The 20,624-nt window shown below is 43.7% G+C and overlaps 1 protein-coding gene across 1 annotated transcript in view; it reads left to right on the top strand.

Annotated features, from left to right (window-relative positions):
* Nucleotides 1–3,564: 3,564 nt before the first annotated feature.
* The window catches only part of SNTB1 (syntrophin beta 1), a gene marked incomplete at its 5' end in the record, with an annotated part of 198,285 nt that continues 181,225 nt past the window's right edge, over nt 3,565–20,624 (top strand). Inside the window, one exon of the mRNA XM_080647266.1 lies at nt 3,565–4,132. Within this exon, the coding sequence (XP_080503392.1) occupies nt 3,565–4,132 (568 nt within the window). The remainder of the gene's footprint in view (nt 4,133–20,624) is intronic.

The raw sequence follows: 20,624 nt of genomic DNA, 5'->3' as shown, positions 1-20,624 counted from the left end.
AACAGCCATCGCCCCCAAGGTGTCCTTTGCCCCTATTCATTCTTGATCCTACTTCTTTTTTTAAAATTTCTTCCTAGCATTTACTTCTCCAGAGAAGTATCTTATGTTTGCAGTCTCTTTGTCTCCAACTTACTACCCAGTATAGTGTAAGTCTCAGAGGGCACATCTTTGCCACTTTGTTGGCTCCCATTACTGTAATACCTAGAATAGTGCCTGGGACATGGTAGTAGAAGCACAATGACACTTTGTGGAATGAATGGATGGACACTGCTCTTTCCCGCACACATGGCTGGAGGCAGGGGCATGTATCCTCTGCTCTGTGGAGCTGAAGATTGTGTGACTTGTTCTTGCAAGTCCAAGTCCACCCAAACATCTGTAGAAAAATGTACCTCTCATGGGAAAGGGGCACACACTGTAGGATCCCAAGTTAGGACAGAAGGAGGAAATAGAACAAGAGACAGAGCTAAGCAAAAGAAATCTGGTTAACAGCAGGGTGGAGTAGGGCTTCAGGTATAATGTATAGAATATTGAAGTTGAATAGGTAGCCATGGTAATGCAGTTGTGACGTTGTCACAAACTCCCTAAGTGGCCTTGGGTCTGCCATTGCTCTACTCTGAGCCACACTTACAAAAAAAGAGGAAGCTGGAAATCTCTTTGGTCCTTTCTAGTGACAATTCATTATAAAGGGAGACCTAGGAGAGTATACTCGGTGCTAATGGTGAGTATTAAGGGACTGCAGTGTGGTAGTTCCACCCAGAACTAAGAAATGAGGTCAATAAGGTTTACCTTTAAGAATCCGCAACACTAATCAGAGGCCAGATATGCTGAGCTATCTGAGGAATAAGCTGGGGCTTCTAGGCCAGCAAACCCCCAGCAGTCACCAGTTTCAACATATTAACATGTCTGAAGAAAAAAAGGTGTCAATTAGGGGAGTGCAGGGTATTCTCTAACCTTGGAAAGGAGAGGCCAGGACTAGCTGGACTCTCTTACATGTGGTCTAGGAGAAGGGCCTTCACCCTCAGAGCTTCCCTCCCCAGAGAAAGGCTGGCCTCAGTGCCACATGGGCACTGTAGCTAACAGGCTCTGAGTATTTTCAGAAGAGTGGAGGACAGTGGTTGAATTCAGACTGTTCATTGCTGGCTTCAAACCATGACTACCACTTGCGAGCTACATGGCTAGTATTGTAGGAGGCAAGTTCTTAAACATGTATCCCCAGTTTCTTACTGTTTAACGGGAGTGATGATAATGGCAAGTATCCCCCAAAATTTCTGGAAGGATTAGGTTACCATGTGTAAAGCACTTAGAACAGGGGTCTGTTATTATAATTTCATTGGCAAAACCATCCTCTGGTTATCATGCATGTCTCCTGTTTAATATCAAATATCTGTCTTCCCTCCTTCAATGCTACTTTCAACAAGCAACCTATTCCTTCCCATGTGGGTTTGCTTACACAGAAAAAAAGTGCTTATCACAGAGATTCTGAGAAATTCCCATTGCAGAGCCTGCAATATCTTTTGGCAGACTGATATATTATCTCTAGTTATGCCTGGGACTTTCAATTTGCTGGACCACAGAGGCAAAAGGTACAGGGTGTGATGCGAATGGAGGGGTTGGTTCCAGAGGCAGATCAGTTTTGATTTCTAAGCCATCACACTGGCATTCTGGTACCCATCCCCAACTTAGTCTGTTGGGGTTAGAATGCAGACACTCTGATTTCCCTGGAGAGTGATGCGTGTGACTCCTCAGTCCCCAAGGCAGAGGAGAGTCCTAGCTGTGGTGTTACCTGTATCAGCTCCCTGTCTGATCCCGTGCACTGAAGCTGCAGTCCCCCTGCCTTGGGAACCTTCATATGAGAATAAAAAAACTTTGGGAAAACTGGTGGGTGAAAACTATAGAAAAGAAGAAGCATTAATCCAAGTGTCCCACTGACCTGTCTGCAGTGACTTTCCCTGTTCCTCCTCGTCCTCCAAAAAAAAAAAACACACAAAAAAAACCAAATGTTTTCATTTCCTTTGGGGACCCCTCCTGGAACACACCAACCACCCTTTAGGGGTTTGTCTGAGTTTTTAAGCATTCTCCATTAAACGTGTGAGTCATTCTGGAAGGGTTAGAGAACTTTCAGTGATGATACACATCAGTGGAAATGTGTTCAATATTTCTTTCCTCCTGACACCTTGCTGGATTGGGTTTACCTTTAGGAATTCGCAGCTTTTTGCGTTTTGTTTATGGGGAGAGGAGAGAGAAAGGTGAGAAGGGGAGGTACATGAGAACGTGACATACTTGGAGAGGCCCAGGAGATCTACTCAGTGTGAGGATAGAACTGAGAGGCTGAAGGGCCAGGAGGACTCTGGGAGGTTGAGCTATGACATGGGTTATGTTGGCATTTCCGAACTGACCTGGGTAACCAACAATTATAATATTGTTCCCTTGGAAAATGCAGCTTGAGCTCTAAATAAGCAACTCGGAAAGGAACTTTTGAGATATAACCTCCTGTAACTGAGTTCTTAAATGGGGGCTTCCTAGCATAAATCTTGGGAAGAAAGTCCAGGAAGCACGTGGTGTGATATTAGGGGGTGGGGGTGGGGGTGAAGGGTAGGCGAGAGGCAGAGCACATAATGTGTTAGAGCTGGAAGAATATTGGTCTCTGGGCCTGGGGCAGGCAGTGACCTGCTGAACAACCCGGCCAGCAGATACCTCTCCAGAGACCCGGCAGAGGATGTCCTGCATTTAAGGAGAGGAAGTTTTGGGGAATTGGGTTATGCTGACGTTTCATTCTGGGTTCTTGGGACAGCCTTCCCTCTCCACTCTCAGAGGACTGTGGGCCTCTGTCTGAGTCCACCTGGGAGTCCTTGAGAAGGAGTGACAGGTAAGAACTCAGCGGGAGAAGCCAAGCCTTGGTTTGAGAGTTGGGACTGAGGGCCAATTCCAGGGAGGGTGTGAGAGGGAAGGGGGTTCAGGCACATCCAGTGAGGGGACCACGGCAGGACACGCAGACCCAGCACAAGTGCGGGTGGGAGCCAGCGGGGAAGGGAGAGTCCAGAGCAGAGAGCTGCGCGGGTGGAGAGAAGGCGCTAGGGAAGCTGTCCCCGCTGTGAAATGCGCTGGGCTCCAAGGAGGGAGGCGGGGAGGATCCGAGGCCACGGGCTCCTGTGACCGCCGAGGCTGCGGCGCCTGGAACAGGTGAGCGGGCGGACCCCGCCCTTGCCCTGCCCCGGAGCCTGCCTCCTACCGGCTATCCGCGGTGCTTCTCTCCTCGGGGCTCCCCCGGCTTTGGGGTTTTGCAACTGGCAGCTGGCGTTTTCTCTCCCCTCCCCTCGTTCAGTCTCTCCTTCTTTTAGGTTGCTCCACCCCGCCCAGGATCCGGCGAGGGGGAACCGGCTGGGCTGCAGCTGCCAACTCGCGCCCAGCGCGTCCGCCAGCGCCCTGAGCGGAGTCCCGCGCGCTGCCTCCTCCCCGTCCGGCGCCTTCTCCTCGCGCCCCCCGGGCCCCGCGGCCTCTACGCGCAACCCTTCCCCACTTTCCCCCGGTTTTGCAATCACATGGCATTTTAAGAATGCCGGAAAGATGGCGGTAGCGGCGGCGGCGGCAGCGGCGGCGGGGCCGGCGGGCGGGGGCGGCGGCCGGGCGCAGCGGAGCGGGCTGCTGGAAGTTTTGGTGCGGGATCGCTGGCACAAAGTTCTGGTGAACTTGAGCGAGGACGCCCTGGTTCTGAGCTGCGAGGAGGGCGCTGCGGCGTACAACGGCATCGGGACTGCCACCAATGGCTCATTCTGCAGGGGCCCCGGGCACCCAGGCACCGGAGGCGCGCTGCCCCCCGACTCGCCGGCCGGGGTGCGCACCGCCTTCACCGACCTGCCCGAGCAGGTGCCCGAGTCCATCTCGAACCAGAAGCGTGGCGTGAAGGTGCTGAAGCAGGAGCTGGGCGGGCTGGGCATCAGCATCAAGGGGGGCAAGGAGAACAAGATGCCCATCCTTATCAGCAAGATCTTCAAGGGGCTGGCGGCGGACCAGACCCAAGCCCTGTACGTGGGCGACGCCATTCTGTCCGTGAACGGCGCCGACCTGCGGGACGCCACCCACGACGAGGCGGTGCAGGCGCTGAAGCGCGCGGGCAAGGAGGTGCTACTGGAAGGTAAGGGGTTAACGCGGCGAGCGGGCCGTGCCAGGCGCGCACACCTACTCACCTTCCCAGGGCGCCCGCACTGGCACCCACAAGCTGTCACACCCCAGGAGGCCGGGGTGCTGTGGGTGACCTGGAGTTTTAACAACTTTTACCCACATGGGGGCAACTGGTTCCCTCCCTGGAACTGTTCCAGGCTTTGACCCAGCAGAGGTGTGTGTGAAATGCCCATGTTTCTTGAACTCCTACTAAGCGCCAAGCACAGGATCCCATGCTTAGTGCGCATCGCCTCATTGTAATCTGCAGATAATCCACGTGGAGTGTAGGGACTGGGAAGTGGAGCTGGCAAGGACGGGTAGACAGTCACCATCCACGCTAGGAAGCTGGCTCACTGATAATCACAGCTCTGATAGTTTTCCTCTTTGGCAGTTTCCTCCTCAGAAGCCTGGACAACCCAGCGTAAAGGACTGAATCATAAAGGGGCCAGAGAGGGGTGGCAGCGTTTGAATGCTGAAACTCCCACCACCCTTCTCCACTGCCCTGCTTTCAACGTGGGAACTGGGGGTTGTGGCTGGGGAGGTGCGCGAGGGGCTGGGAAGTGGGTGGCAGCTTTATGCTAAAGTTCACTTCTGCTGCCAGGTGTTTGGCAGGTCAGTCTGGATTCGGGGTTGCGCTGGGTGGAGGGCTGGTGAAGTGGGTTTTCTGCCTGCATTTTCCGGGGATTTTTCCAGAGGGAGGAGGAAACAACTTCGCATTTATAAACAGTTTCCTCTGCCTGTGAAGCATCTTAGAAACCACTCTCTTGAACTGTGATGTCCCCAGGCCCCTCATCATTGAATGTGAATAGAATAGCTAGTGTGTATTGTACCCATTTGTGGTTATGTGGTGGCGTTGGGGGGTGGGGAGAGGAGGGCAGTAGGGTAGTAAGTGGATAATGCTCTCCTTTCCTGCCACAGCTGCATTTCTCACTGATATCTGCCTCTCTGCCACTTAGCTGGCTTTGCCCATGCCTCTGTCAGCACTCATATTGTGTAATTATTTTATCTTTTTACCCAGCTTCTCTCTAACTGCAGATTGAGTTGTCCCGGGTCTCCCACTAAGTCATGGCCTCTCACTAAGTCATGGCCTAAATAAATACATTTAGTATGGACTTAAGTAAACATTCTGTTCACCCACTGGAGTGCTGGGGTGCGAAACAGAAAGTTCCCAGTGGGGAAACCAGCTTTGATACGTGTGACAGCTGATGCCACTCCCCGCCCACCTCCTGGCCTAAACTACAGAGGGTTTCCCCCCTCTTATTTGTCTAGAGGAGTCGTGAGATGTCTTCATATATAATTGCTACCCTGGATCCAGAACGTGGAAGGCTGTTTGCTTTGGCTTGATGATTAACATAAGTAAACAGAAAAAAGTTTTCTCCAGTGTGTGTTGGTTTGTGTGACAAGGGGCAGGTGGGACCTGGGGCAGGTGTAGTTTGGACTCTAAACTGCTGGACACCTGCTCAGCTTGCAATATTTACTGTAAAACATCAGGGGGACGAAGTCAGATCATTCCTATTTCACTGCCCTTCCTGGTGTCCCTTCTTTTCTTCTTCTTGCTTTCCATTTAATGAATCATGACTTAGCTAAGAGGTAAAAAAAAAAAAAAAAAAAAAAGTCTCTCACCCCAAAAGAGGAAGAAAAGGTGACTCCCTGCAGTTGCAAATAAACTTAAACAAAGAAAAAAAGTCAAGCAGTGACTTCTACTGATGCAGCAACTGAAAAGCGAGTTTTGTAGAAACTTGTAACATGACATTTTTGCAACACATTGTCATGTGTTGCAGGCAGGACCTTTGGGGAAGACCTCTGGGCCTTCTTGCCAAGAACCACCTGGGCTCAGGGTAATGGTCTTATTTCCAATCTAAGTTTTCAGAAATTGACTCCTATTAAGAGAACAAGTAGAGGCCCCATTGAAAAGAGTGTCTCTTATTCTGAGGCAAAGTGTGGGTCCTAGATGTGGTGGGAGTGATCATATACCATCAAGTCAGCTAGCCCACGTCCTCTCTTTGTAGCTCGGCTTCATACAGAAATTCCCAGCTAAGGGGCTTCTCAGAACCACTGGGAGGGCTCGCTTACTTCCTGCAATGCCATCTTGATTCCAGAATTTCTATCTAGGAAAAGCTTTGCAGCTGTAACCTCGAGGGACAAGAGGGCTACAGGAGATATTTTAAAGATATATTCATATGGCAAATACACTTTATAATTTAGATTTCTTTTTTGTTTTGCTTTGTTTGTTGGGGGAGCTGATGGAAATTAGTGTAGTCCCTCAATGGCTGCCAGCACGCACCTCATTACATGACATGCGCCCCCTAATGGAGAGTCACAGCCTCTACTAGTTGGACACCCTGTGAAATGGAATGCTGAACAAGTTTTAATGCCTGCCTTCTAGTCTGACGCTCTGCCACAGAATCATCTTAACCTCCCTGAGCCTCAGTGTCGTCTGAAGATTGGGAATAAAGATACCCAGCTGGGCATGCTTACTTTACAGGGCTGCTCTATGGAAGAAAGAGCACTCTGAGAATAAAAGGAAAAACAGCAACAGCATGTATCAAATGCCTGCTGTGATTAGTTACCTTTACAATTCAAATAAAATGAAGATGCAATAGCCTCTTCTAAGGGAGAATCCTTCCTTTTTTGTTTACTAGATTTTATATTCCTTATTTTCATTCTACTTTATTTGTAGAATATGAAATTCTACCCATTTGTCATATACAGAAGACCACTCTTCTGGGGAAAGAATCGTTCCAGTACTAATATTTCTTAAGCAATTACTATGTGTCAGGCTTCACTTGCATTCCTTCATGTTACCTTCTAGTAACTCCATGAGGCTCGTACTCTTGTTCATTTATTGATGAGGAAGCTAACGCTGACAGCCAGTAGGTTACTTGCTTGAAGTAACATAGCTGAGAGGGTTCCAGGTCTGACATAAAAGCTCATACTTGTAACCTCTAGGTGAAACTGATGCTCTGAGCTTCTGGGTGGAACTGTGAACTTGGGTCAGTGGGAGCCTCATCAGCGATTCAGTCAGGGTATCTTCCCCACTCCTCAAATATGCTCAAGTGCTTGGAACAGCCCTGAACAGGAAATAGAAATTGTGTGGGCTACTCAGAAAGGAGGGACAGGAAGGAGAATTGAGCCTAAAAACCCTAATGCACCAAGTCTCTCTGGCTATGAAAATGGAGCTGCTTCTGTGTGACCCAACTTGACAATGAGACAGGGCCTCCATCATTGAACACAGGGCCAGCAAGGAGACTAGACTATAATTCAAACTTAAAATAGTGAATAAACTGTGCCAGTTAAGTCAGTGTTTAACTGAATATTCAACAACGTTAGTATCAAACATCTTCACACTATGAACTCATTTCCCGTGTTAGGGAGTGGGAGCAGGCACACTGCATGTAGCCATGCAGATATTGAACCCTGTAACTCCAGGGGGTACCATACACATGGGCCACCATGTGAATGGCACCCTCTGGGTTGGGCAGGACACACCTACATAAACAGCCTCAGCAGCTCTGCGTAGGGAAGGTAGGAGGTATTGGTTTCCCCCTTAGAATATTAATAAAATAGTAATTTGAAACATGTCAACCTGTTTGTAACTGAAGTTACAACAAAATTAGTTTCTCCATAACTGTGTCAAGATGAGGCGTACAGAATATTCTGGAAGATTCATATTGGGATGTGGAGGTTGGTTGGGGGTGGACATAATCATCTCTGGGTCCAAAAGGTCTCCTTTGGAACTAACCCAGAAAAAGTAGAAAGTCAAAGGAGAAAGTCAGAGACAATTGTTGACATTAACCCTGTACATCAAAGCTTTCCCCCCCAGACTGCTCCCAGGAATGCTTGGCTGTTGAGCTGATCTAAGGTGACTTTCACAATCACTTTCTCCAGGGTGGAAGTGGGGGTGGGGGGGCAGGGATGTGGGGTGCAAGGAAAGGGCAGTGATTTCGCCGGCGTAAAACCTCAGGATTGGGATGAGAATTTGATCTTTAAAGAATCTTACTTTATATGGGATGTACAGATCCTTTTTTTGTTTTTGTAATGATGTACAGATTCTTAAAGAACACCCAAGCCCTAACTGGTTTGGCTTAGTGGATAGAGCGTCGGCCTGCGAACTGAAAGGTCCCAGGTTCGATTCCAGTCAAGGGCATGTACCTTAGTTGCAGGCACATCCCCAGTAGGAGGTGTGTAGGAGGCAGCTGATCGATGTTTCTAACTCTCTGTCTCTCTCCCTTCCTCTCTGTAAAAAAATCAATAAAATATATATATTTTTTAAAAAAAAGAACACACAAGAACTCCAGAATTAGAGTCTTGAAACTTGGATTATTTGTCTTTTAACTAACAGTTACTCTTTTTAAAAGATGCTGTATGTCTTTAGGCCTTGATTTTCTTCATTAGAAAGTGAGGTGGCTGGGGTAAGACACATGTAAACCTTATTTCATCTCAAATCCTATCAGTTCACACCCAGAATATGTATTTTTTTTCCATTTTAGAATTTCACAAATCACATAAGCTAACTCTAATTTAAATTTAAAAATCAATGTAATGCCCTATTACTATTATACTATTAACGTGAACATGATCGAGAAGCTATTGTTCAAAATGCTTCAGTAGATAAATGCATGACACAACTACTCCAGAGGTCATAGTGAAGGAGACAGATGCTAGGACTTGTTTGTAAAGTCACCATCAATGCACTGCTACAGATGAAGATGGGTAGGAGTCTGTGCTGTCATTTGGGATCTGGTAAAAGCTTGCACTCTTAAGTGATGGCCTCTGATGTTGCAAGATGTCTAGAATTCCTGGCTCCTATCACTAAATGGTAGTAGTATACCAATCTCTCATCCCCTTACCCTCTAAAGTGCCTCTGCAAATTTCTGAACTGCTAGTAGGGAGGGGGGTATTGGCCCTCCACCCTCTTGAGAATCAGTGTTCTATAAGAATGCTAATACTACTTCACCAGTTCATAATGTCTAACTTTTTGCAAACTCTTTTTTTACATACTTAATAATAGCTAATACCTAATACTTACATTGTGCCAAATGCCGTTCTAAGCAGTTTACATGGACTAAATCATTGATTCTTACAGTGACCCAATACTATTAGTATGTCTCTTTTACAGATGAGAAAACTGAGGCACTGATTGGTTAAGTCACTTGCCAAAGAAACACAATGCAGAGGCTGAAAGTCAAACACAGCCTGTTTAGCTTTTGAGCCTCATACACAGCCGTATAATATAAGCAGATTAGGATGCTTATCCTCAGTGAGGATTAGGAGAGTGAAGCGCCTAGAGGGGCAATGATTTGTCTCAATTAGGTCTTCTACTTTCTTGTCTGGAATTTTAGTTTTCTATTGCTGTTATAACAAATTACAGTAGTCCTCCCTTAGCTACAGTTTCACTTTCTATGGTTTCAGTAACTGACAGTCAGCCATGGTTTGAAAGTATTAAATGGAAAATTCCAGAAATAACAATGCATGAGTTTTAAATTGCACACCATGCTGAGTAGCATAAATGACAACTACTAACATCAGGATTGACAAGCCAGGATTGACAATTATGACCTCATTTGATGTTCTGGTAACCCTGTGAAGGTCATTATTATCCCCTTCATTATAATCATCATCACTTTTATCATCATCATCATCATCGTCATCGTCATCACATCCCTATTTTATAGGGGATAAAGAAGTTTTAGCCTCATCGATATTAAGTGACCTATTTGTGGGCAGTGTATGTATGAGTCAAGACTTTTAGTTGTGTTTGACAGTGACCCAACTCAAAAGGAGGAACGTAGGAGAAAAGTGCAAGGATCCCCTGAGTGTCAGGGACAGCTGGGTCCAGGTGTCTCATCACTTCTGTTTTCCTCCCCTCTTAATGGAAGACAGCCAGCAGCAGGAAACACTGTAGTTCCCTTATCTGCAGTTTCTCATTCCTTGATTTTAGTTACCCACGGTCAACCATGATCCAGAAATATTAAATGGAAAATACCAGATGAGAAAAATTCATCCATTTTAAATTGTGCGTCATTCTGAGTAGCGTGATGAAATCTCTGCTCTGTCCAGCCAGGTATGTGAGTCATCCCTTGATCCAGCATCTCCGAGCTGTAGCTGCTCCCACCCATTAGTCACTTAATAGCTGTCTTGGTTATCAAATCCACTGTCGTAGTGTCACAGTCCTTGTCACCCTTATTTTACTTAATAATGGCCCAGAGTGCAAGAATAGTGATGCCGGCCATTCTTGGATATGCTAACAAGGAGCCATAAAGTGCTTCCTTTAAGTGAAAAGGGGAAAGTTCTTGACTTAATAATGAAAGAAAAAAAATCATATGCTGAGGTGGGTAAGAATGAATCTTCTATCAATGAAATTGTGAAGAAGGAAAAAGAAATTCAGGCTAGTTTTGCTCTCACACCTCAAAGTGCAAAGGTTATGGTTACAAGACACGATAAATACTTAAGATGGGAAAGGCATTAAATTTGTGGGTGGAAGACATGACACCGTCATGGCTCGATGACCCTCCTTCTGATATCACAGTGCCACTAGGGCAGTGCACTTGTCACACTGTGGCTATAACTTAGTGTGGCTGTGCAGGCGGAAGGTGACCTTCAGACCTTGCTGAGGGGCAAGGCTCTTGTCAAGTGACCCAGCTCCCTGTGCCCATTCAGCTGCCCTGCTACTCAGCCACTTGACCCTGAATTACACTTAGGAGCGCCTTCCTGAGCAAGACTTAGGTTTGTAACGTGGCTTTACTGACATTAGGTTTTTGTCACAGTGGTCCTTTCTTTCTCCGTGGGTGGTTCCACTGGTATTATGATCTCCCTTTTGTACAGGAGGAAATGGAAGTGCTAGAGATTAGGGGATGTATCTGCAGTTACCTAGTGAATGGGGGAGCTGGACGTTAGATTATCTCACACCCCATCAAGCTCTTCCTGCCACATACTACACAAATGCAAGAATCATGCCGTGGACAGAAAGAAGTCTAGAAGGTACCAGGCGTGGCCTCTGATTTCAGAGAGCTTCCAGTCATTCACGAGGTGGGGCTTATGAGGCTGATTATGAATTACTTGAGATTAATAATACAAATAGTGTGATTTTAACCCCACCATATACAGCATAGTACCTGACACATGTTAGGCTGTTAAAATGTGTTAAAAGGGGAAAAAAGTGAAGGACAGATGAAAGAAAGGGAGGAAGGCAGGAAGGCAGGAAGGCAGGAAGGCAGGAAGGCAGGAAGGAAGGAAGGAAGGAAGGAAGGAAGGAAGGAAGGAAAGAAAGAAGGAAGGAAAGGAGGGAGGGAGGGAGGGAGGAAATTGTAGCATATAATGACCCTTTTTTATGACTTCCTCCGTCCACCACTCATACTGTTGGACGATGGTGATAAACATAATGAAAATGGTACCTTGTGTCTGGAGAGAAGAGAAATAAAGAAGTGACTTTAGCCCTAACCGGTTTGGCTCAGTGGATAGAGTGTCGGCCTGCGGACTCTAGGGTCCCAGGTTCGATTCCAGTCAAGGGCATGTACCTTGGTTGCGGGCACATACCCAGTAGGGGGTGTGCAGGAGGCAGCTGATTGATGTTTCTCTCTCATCATCGATGTTTCTAACTCTCTATCCCTCTCCCTTCCTCTCTGTAAAAAATCAATAAAATATATTAAAAAAAAAAAAAAAGAAGTGACTTTATAGACCTAGGAAGCACTTACTTAACATAGACCAGTCTTGATAGACAGTTGACAGCAGAGAACCAGACATGAATTTAAAAGTTACTGGAAAAGCTAATTATCCTTTTAATGGTATATGTAGAGCCACCTTTCCTTTGCCCCCCTGTGGCTCAGGGATCTACAAGTCTGAACATGTAAGAGCACTTTCTACCCGAGGAGATGAAAACTGTCGGCTTAGATATTTTAATTGTTTCTTTTTCAAGGTTAGGTATCAGCCTGAGAATTCAGACCGTATTCCTTAAGTGACGGTGGTGTGCACGGCCCTTCAATTCTGTGTCCGCCGTGGTGGGCGATGCTCTTCCCGTCCAGTGGTGCGTGTTAGCTGTCACCCGTAGAGTATGTATTAAAAATAACTCGCTACACGGGGCTCCGCGTTTGTGAAAGGCGTCTAGCTGCCAGTGGTCTGTTCGGGGGAGGGAAATTATTCTTCAGGAGCTAGTGGCCTACTAAGAATTCTATTTCAAATGATGCATTTCCAAGCAGTTAATGTTAAAGAAAAGCCAGAATTTCCTCTGCATTTATACCAAGTGTTTTATATACCAAACCTCATTACCCACTTCACTGGCTTTGATCTATAATAAGGCTTGCCTTCAGCTCTGGCCTGCAGAGTGAGACTTAAGAGAAAATATGGAATACACACCATGAAGTGTCCTAACAGACCCGGGCAAATGAGCCCCACTCTCAAAGTGGGATAGACAGGGAAAAAGTTAACAATTAATGGTTATTATAATGGAAGTGAAAAAGATGACCCATACTTTTGCTGTTTAAAACTACCTCTTGCTGCGTTTTGAAGCATCTTTCTTAGCACGTGGATAAATGTGCAAAGATCTAGCTCAGCTTGGACGGGTTGCTGAGCATTAATGCAATCGACATATTTAGTGTGTTTGCATTGCTGTTCGCATTGTTTCTTCCCATGGCAATTTTTTTTTTTCTCAAAGCAGTATTGTGCAGTGGTTTAGAGGGTGGGCCTTGCAGTTACTCTGTCTGGGCTTAAATTCTTGTTCTGGCTCTTTCTATCTTTGTGATCTGTGCAAGTTCCTTAAACTACAAGCCTCAATTTCTTAATCAGTAGGTTCATTCTGAGTAGTGACTATGTATGTAAAGTGGTTAGCTCATTGCCTGGAACATAGTGAGCACTCGATAATTACTATATAATATGTCACATCTTATGCTTAGCTAAGAATTATTTTCAGAGAGAGGGTTCAACCATATGTTATAGGAAGTCTGTTGTGGGTACAAGGGGCGGTTTGGGAATTGCTCTATTGAGGAGCCAAGTGATACAACTGATGGTCTGGTTCTGCCTATAGGGGTGAATTATGATCTAACAAGGGACTATTTCATTGATGATTTTTAGGAGCATCAGATGTTTCCCAGCAACACAACCACAGTGTAGGCTGCTGTGGCTTTTGGTGGGCAAATGTGAACTATGTCTTAAAGTGCCGATATGCAGGAACATACCGAAAAGTGTTTTGTGAAGGGAAAGCTGGTGGGTCAGGATTTCATCTACACAGCAAAATTCAAAATTCTCTGAAACATTTGCTAGTAATTATAGGAATGTGGATGTCTTATTAGCCAAAAGAAGCCCAATGTTTCTTTTATTAAAAATGTAAAATATTTACATAACTGTTATGAAGCCAGCATTATATTATAGTTTTTTTATTCTGTTAATTAGTATTGTATTTCATGGAACCCTGGAGGTCATCCAATGGAAGACAGATCATTGTTCATGTGTCCTTAAGAAAGCAAAAAGGTCTAAGATGAAGAATCATATAGGAAACCTGCTTCCATTTGGGAGACCCAAAGGCTGTCTCTTCTGCGCAGGAATAAATGAAAAATAAACCCATCACATGGAAAGGAACAGCAAACAAACTCACACCTCTCAAATTTGCTACTAGTAAAAGGAAGAAAAACGATATTGCCTAAGATTTTGAACTGCAAGTTGGTTCTAATAAATATTTAGGTCTGAATTTCCAATGTCAGTGTGAGTTTAAAAAAATACTTAGGCAGATAATTCAATCTAAAGTGTTCTCAGGTTAGGAGGGCGCCCCAGATGAACAACAGGACCAGTTGTAAAGACTTTCTACAAGAACTCGGCTTCCATCCAAGCCTGCAGCGATTAGAAGACACATTTCCCACATCAGAGAAGATAAAATGTTAAATAAATGGACAGTTTGAGTTGATGAGATACGGTGTACCATAATGACACAGTAGTCATTGGAATACATTTTCTTTTAAATGTTTGTAAGGTCGGACCTTATTGGTACAAGGAAGCAAGGGTTACAGAGGAATGAGATGAACCTCTTGCTCTTCTAAAATAGAATAGTCCAGAGGGGAGGCAGGTGTAGAGTGATAAATTACTTTTATGTAAAATACCAATCAATTTTATTGTAATAATAATAGTAACAGTAAGTTATAAAGGAGCAAATGCTGTAACAGAACTTTTGGAATACTAAGGATATATGAAATGGAAAGGAATGCTCCACAGAAGAGTGACTTACGCAGTAGGATTACATAAGCAAAGTGGAATTTAAAATTTAGGTAGTTATTTGGCTATTTCAGGGCCTGCATCTCAAATGCTTTCATCTGAAACATCCTTTCATTGGCAATGATTATCAAGGTTAATGACTTCTCACTTTGCTTGTAATATTCATATATTGTCCTCTGTTTTCTACTTCATTTTAGAATTTGTCTAAATCAAAATAAGTAATGCTTAGAGCATTCCTTTGCCTGCCTTCCCCATACCATTTCTCTTGCTTCACATGTTAAATTATATATTCTAATATTAAAATAGATATTTTCATATTAACATATATTATAATGGCAGTATAGGTATATTATTTATATTAAATATATATCTATATATCACTTATGTATTCATATATTATAATATACACTGAGTGCCCAGATTATTATGATCTCTGAATACATAATAATCTGGCCACTCTAATATATATATTAGAGGTCCGGTGCATGAATTCATCCATGGTTGGGGTCCGGCCAGCCTGGCCAGGGGGAGGGGACATGGGTAGTTGGCTGGCCTGCCTGCTGGTCGAACTCCTGGTCGAGGGGACAATTTGCATATTAGCCTTTTATTATATAGGATATACACTGAGTGGCCAGATTATTATGTGTTCAGAGATCATAATAATCTGGCCACTCAGTGTATATTCTAATATTCTAAATAATATGTCTATACTGCTATCTTGAAAAAATCAATGTCAGCCATTATTAACCAAATCAGCCTATGTTGATAAAATTATAATTATGTCAGTATCATTCCATTTTTCAGCCAAGTAATATTCTATGATCAGGTTTCTTGCATTTACTAATAGCTTCTCTTTTTTTCTATGTGCTTAATTTTCTTATACCTATCTCAAGTTTGTTTTTTCAAAATTTAATATCAGATTTATCGAATCTCTGGCAATAGTGTTTTTTTCAAATGCTCACACATAACAAATAATCTACCCATTCTATTTTTTTTCTCTTGGAACCCTGCCCCTCTGGACTGGTTCTCTCCTGGCCTGGTGCATAGCCATCTCCTCAGGCTGTCCTTGGCTTTCTCCTGGGTCTCCTTTCCTGGACTCACTGTCACCTTTACTTTTGGTTTACTCCCTCATTTTGCTAGAGCACATTCTTTTTTAAAAATATATTTTTATTGATTTCAGAGAGGAAGGAAGAGGGAGAGAGAGATAGAAACATCCATGCTGAGAGAGAATCATGGATCCGCTGCCTCTTGCATGCCCCCTACTGGGGATCGAGTCTGCAACCCGGGCATGTGCCCTTGACCTAAATCAAACCCGGGACCCTTCAGTCCGTAGGCTGACGCTCTATCCACTGAGCCGAACCAGCTAGGGCTGTTGGAAGACATTCTTGAGTAGTTTCCTGAGAAAGAATTTTTGGGAGGTAAGTGTATGAAGCTATCTATTCTCCCATTGGCTTGATACTTTGGGTGTGATAGTCTGTTTGCTATCATTTTCCCTCGGCAGTTTCCAGGGGCCACGGTGCACCGGAGTGAGCAGAGATGATCTAAGGTGGGCAACTGAAGTTCTTGTGATCCCTTTCCTGTTCTGCCTGGAGTCTCTGGGTCTTGTGGACTGATTTTCCTTTATTGGTGCTTTGGAGCACACAGAACACATTAACAGCACACCTCTCTTTTCATAACACTATTTCTGTTATGGCAACAAAGAAACCATCGAGTCACTAAGTGACAGTCCAGAGCTTGGACTGGGCATGAGCAAAGTAGACAAACTAGCTTTGTGACCTCCGGCAAGAGCCTTATGGTGAAGAATTCAGTTTTCTCACTGGTAATGTGAGGATAACAATGTACTTCCATAAAGGTTAAGGTGAGATTTAAAAGAGTTAATACAGAACCTGATACAGGATCTGGCATGAAGAGTTTAAAGTGTGTTGGTTGTTATATTTGTCTTCCTGCACTAGACAAAATGATCCTAAGAAATGGAATTAGGTCTCGCTCATCTTAAAATCTTCCGTAAGCAGAACAGAATTGACCCATTAGCAGTTGTTTGTTGGTTATTAGTCAGGGACCAGAGGCAGAAACAAGCAGCTTCAGTTGGTAAGATTTACTGACTGTAAAGTAATGGACATGGCATTGGGTGAACAAATACTTAAGAATGCCTCCTGACCATAGGCCTTTATTATATCAGTCCTGGTTGAAACAGGGCCTAAATTAACAACGCCAACTGTGCAATCCTGATCCTTACTTTGAACACTTGGAAAATGGAATTTTGAAATGGATTTACTGGGTTTCAAATTTTTTTACATGCTTTACAATTTTTATGCGGGTACATTTTCTTTTAAATTATAACTTGTGTCCCATAATCATTATATCCCTCATTTTGACGAAAAATGCCCTCTCCAAAAATTTCTCTTTGCCTCAATAATTATAAAATGCCAGAAGACCATGTTCCCAGTATGGTACACTTATCATCTGTATTTATCGGTGTGGGGCGGGGGGAGATGAGCATGACTTTATAACTGTTCCAAGTACTAAATAAATTGTGTATCCTCTGAAAATGCCAGAAGAATTATCTGAAAGAAGAAACTTTTAAAGAATGTATCTCAGACACTGATTTTTAAAATTCCATTCTCAGCAGCTACTTAATTTTTCAGGTGTCTCTATGTTTATATATTTGTGTGCACATAATGTAAAACATGCACACAAAATATACTTTGGGAACATTGAAAGTTTACTTGATACAGTGGTAAAGACAGACATACATGGAAAACACATAGATGGAAAATGCACAGGACACTATTGGACAGCTTTGCTGAATGAGTGTTACAGATAATTTGTGCTACACATATAATGAGGGGGGAATCTGAAAGCTGAGGCCAGTAAGGAATGCTTTTGCAGAGCCAGGGCCTGAACTGTACCCAGAGTAACTCATTCTTACCCGCCACAGCCTCAGCCTACTTCCACACCGTGTGAAAACAGCATGCTTTCCTCTGTCTCCTCCCCAGCCCTTCCCACCCGGGGGAACAGTCAGATTCTTGAGGGCAGGTCCCACTGGAGCTCCCACTTCACATGTTTTCCTGCTCATGCTTCATATTGAGAGCTGTTTTATTGATTTTTTTGTTTGTTTTTTAAAAATGTATTTTATTGATTTTTTTACAGAGAGGAAGGGAGAGGGAGAGAGAGTTAGAAACATTGGTGAGAGAGAAACAGCAATCAGCTGCTTCCTGCACACCCCCCACTGGGGATGTGCCCGCAACCAAGGTACATGCCCTTGACTGGAATCGAACCTGGGACTCTTGAGTCCGCAGGCCGACGCTCTATCCACTGAGTCAAACCAGTTAGGGCTGATTTTTTTTTTGGGGTCTCTCTTCTCCAGTCTTTCTACCACAGTTACAGATTTCACACCTTGTTTTAAGTTGAATGTGCCGCCTCCAAATTCACATGTTGCAGTTCTAACCTCCAATAATTCAGAATGTGACATTTGGAAATAGGATTGTTGCAGATGTCAGTAGTCACAATGAAGTCAAACTAGAGTAGGGTGAGCCCCCTATTCCAGTATGAGCTGTACTCTATGGAAACGGAAAATTTGGATACACACACACAGCATGCACACACACACACACACACACACACACACACACACACACACACACACACACCACCTTTTGAACACGAAGGCAGAGATCTGGGTGATGCTTCAACAAGCCAAGGAACTCCGAAGGTTGCCAGCAAACCACCAGCAGTTGGAGAGAGAGGCACGGAACAGATTCTTCGTGCTGTTCTCAGAAGGAACCAGCCCTGCTGACACCTTGATTTCAGACTCTGGCCTCCAGAACTGGGAGAGAAGGGCTTTCTGTTGTTTAAGCTGCCCAGCGTGTGGTGTTTGTTATGGCAGTTCTAGCAAATGCATACACTTTCTAGAGCAGGTTTTAGGATAAACTTGATGGAACTTTAGCAAGGAGTTTAAGGAGTGAGTGCATAGTAATTGAATTCTAGCACATTTTTCTTTGTCAAATGTTTGATGACACCATTTGATTTTCCTAAGTGTTAAGATAAATTCCTCATCACCTCTGGGCATGTGAGTCATCACCAAAGAAGGCTGGGCCATGACTGGGTTATTGCTGGTTGATCTGTGTTCATGGAATAGGTGGGGATTGGCTCTCTGTTATGTTACGTAGCCTTGCTATACAGACTGTTACTTGTGAGCAATTTCTCTACTTTCTGGAGGAGTCAAACCCTGATATCCATGCTATGAAAATCATTAATGTAGTTCCCTCAAATCTTCACATGTAGGGTTAAATTACAGTTATTTGATACAAATAATTGTTCTCAGTGGAATTATGTCCCACATATTTCATGAGACGTACTTATGCTAAAAAAAAATATCTGCTGCTAATCGCTAATCTAAAAGTCAAAGTTAACTGGGCATCCTGTGCTTTTATTTGCCAAAGCTGACAACCTTATTTACATGGCTTTCGAAATTGTAGCCTGCAGCCAGCCAGTGACAGAACCACCAGTCACTAGATATAGACTAATCAGAGGGTGAATCATTGGAAAATAGTTTTATAAAGATAAAAATAAATCCAGAAGTGACCCTGGACAGATAGAGCATTATCCCAATACACCAAGGTTGCAGGCTCAATCGCAGTCAAGGCACATACAAGAATCAACCAATGAATGTATAAATAAGTGGAACAACAAATTGCTATTTCTTTCTCTCTAAAAATTAATATATAAAATTTTAAAATAAATAAGTAGAGAAGCTGATCAGAAGTTGTGGCTATAGTCCTTTACGGGCCCTTCTCAGGAGGAGACAAGAGCAGTGGATGGAGGGTGTGATTCCTTCTTTGAAACTATTGCTCCTCATTCCCAATGTTGGAGGGACCAGAGTTTGAAGCAGCAACTAAGAAATGGGGGTAAGGGGCATGGAATACGATGACTGTCAATCTAGAATCAGCACTGACTAAATCATTAATAAGAACTAGTATTACCAACGTGACCTGGAGTAGTTATCATCTGCAATGGAAGAATTGCTATTTTGACTCTGTAGTTGTAAAACCAATGAACAAGATTGTTATTAATAACAGCTCCCCCTGTATATGTTTATCATGATGACTTTCTTGCACATCATTGTACATATTTATTATATTCCCTCTAGTGTACAGGGTGGGCAAATGGGAGTTTTACAGTTGTTCATATGGAAAACCACAAATTAAGAAATAATAATACAAGAATAATCTGTTTTATGTACTACAACTGTAAACCTCTGTCTGCCCACCCCTGTATATTATAGTGCATATACTATATATTATTTATTGGGTTCTTGTCTGTTTCTCTCTGTTCAAAACTATATTCTCAATGCCTAGAGGATTATGTGGAATTTAGTGGGTACCTGGAATTTAATGGGCACTCATTAGATACTAGCTGAATGAATGAATGAATGAATGAATGACTAATTTTCTGTAAGTAACCTAAGGTTTTACAGAAGACCCTCTATTTGAAACAAAGGCCTTGCCCTCTGAGCTCTCTATGTGAAGTTCTGGGAAATTTCTGTTGTTGTACATTAACTTGGGCTAGTGGGGGCTGAGTGCAGTGGTGGGAGAAGTTTAGAGTAGGAAAAATCCTTTTTTCAAAAGTTTCCAGCATTCTGTTCTAAGTGAATGAGTGGCATCAGGCGTCAGGACATTGTACAGTCTAAAGAATTTTTGGAACACTCTAGTTTCTTGCTTGCTCGTAGTGAAATTTGCCTTCTTAATATTGACTTCACCGACTGTTTGCTCATTCTTCCACTTTGATTCCTGAAGGGGAATTGAAGAACATGGGCAGAGCTTCACTTCCGGAATATTACTCTTCTATGGTCATAGTGAAGCCAGTTGCAGGGTTTCCATTTTCCTATCCACAACATCAAAAGAATTTATCATCCTTGACCTACATGAAAAATAAGGTGAAGCATGTATTTATCACTGAGAAAGACGCTGTGAGCTAGTCACACTTACAGAAGTTCTTTCATGTGCTTCAAACAACAAATACATGAAGAGGGGGAAAAAAACCCTAATAATTTTCTTGTTCTTTGCCAGCAGCATTAAAATTCAGATTACATCTTTGGTTGTTAGTGTGTTCTCTAGAATCTTGTAATTAGAATTGTTTTCATCACCTTAGAAATATCTATATTTGACACGTTAAACAATATAGGGTTTGAAGTTAAATAGGCTGATTTGCAGTTGCACAACCTCTTGGCCCTGAACCACCCGAATCTTGATCATCCCAGTTCTTAGAAG

The sequence above is a fragment of the Plecotus auritus genome, assembly GCF_963455305.1.
Source record: "Plecotus auritus genome assembly, chromosome: 11".
Lineage (NCBI taxonomy): Eukaryota > Metazoa > Chordata > Mammalia > Chiroptera > Vespertilionidae > Plecotus > Plecotus auritus.
The sequence above is the reverse complement of the archived record's forward strand: the minus strand, read 5'-3'. Positions and strand labels throughout refer to the sequence as shown.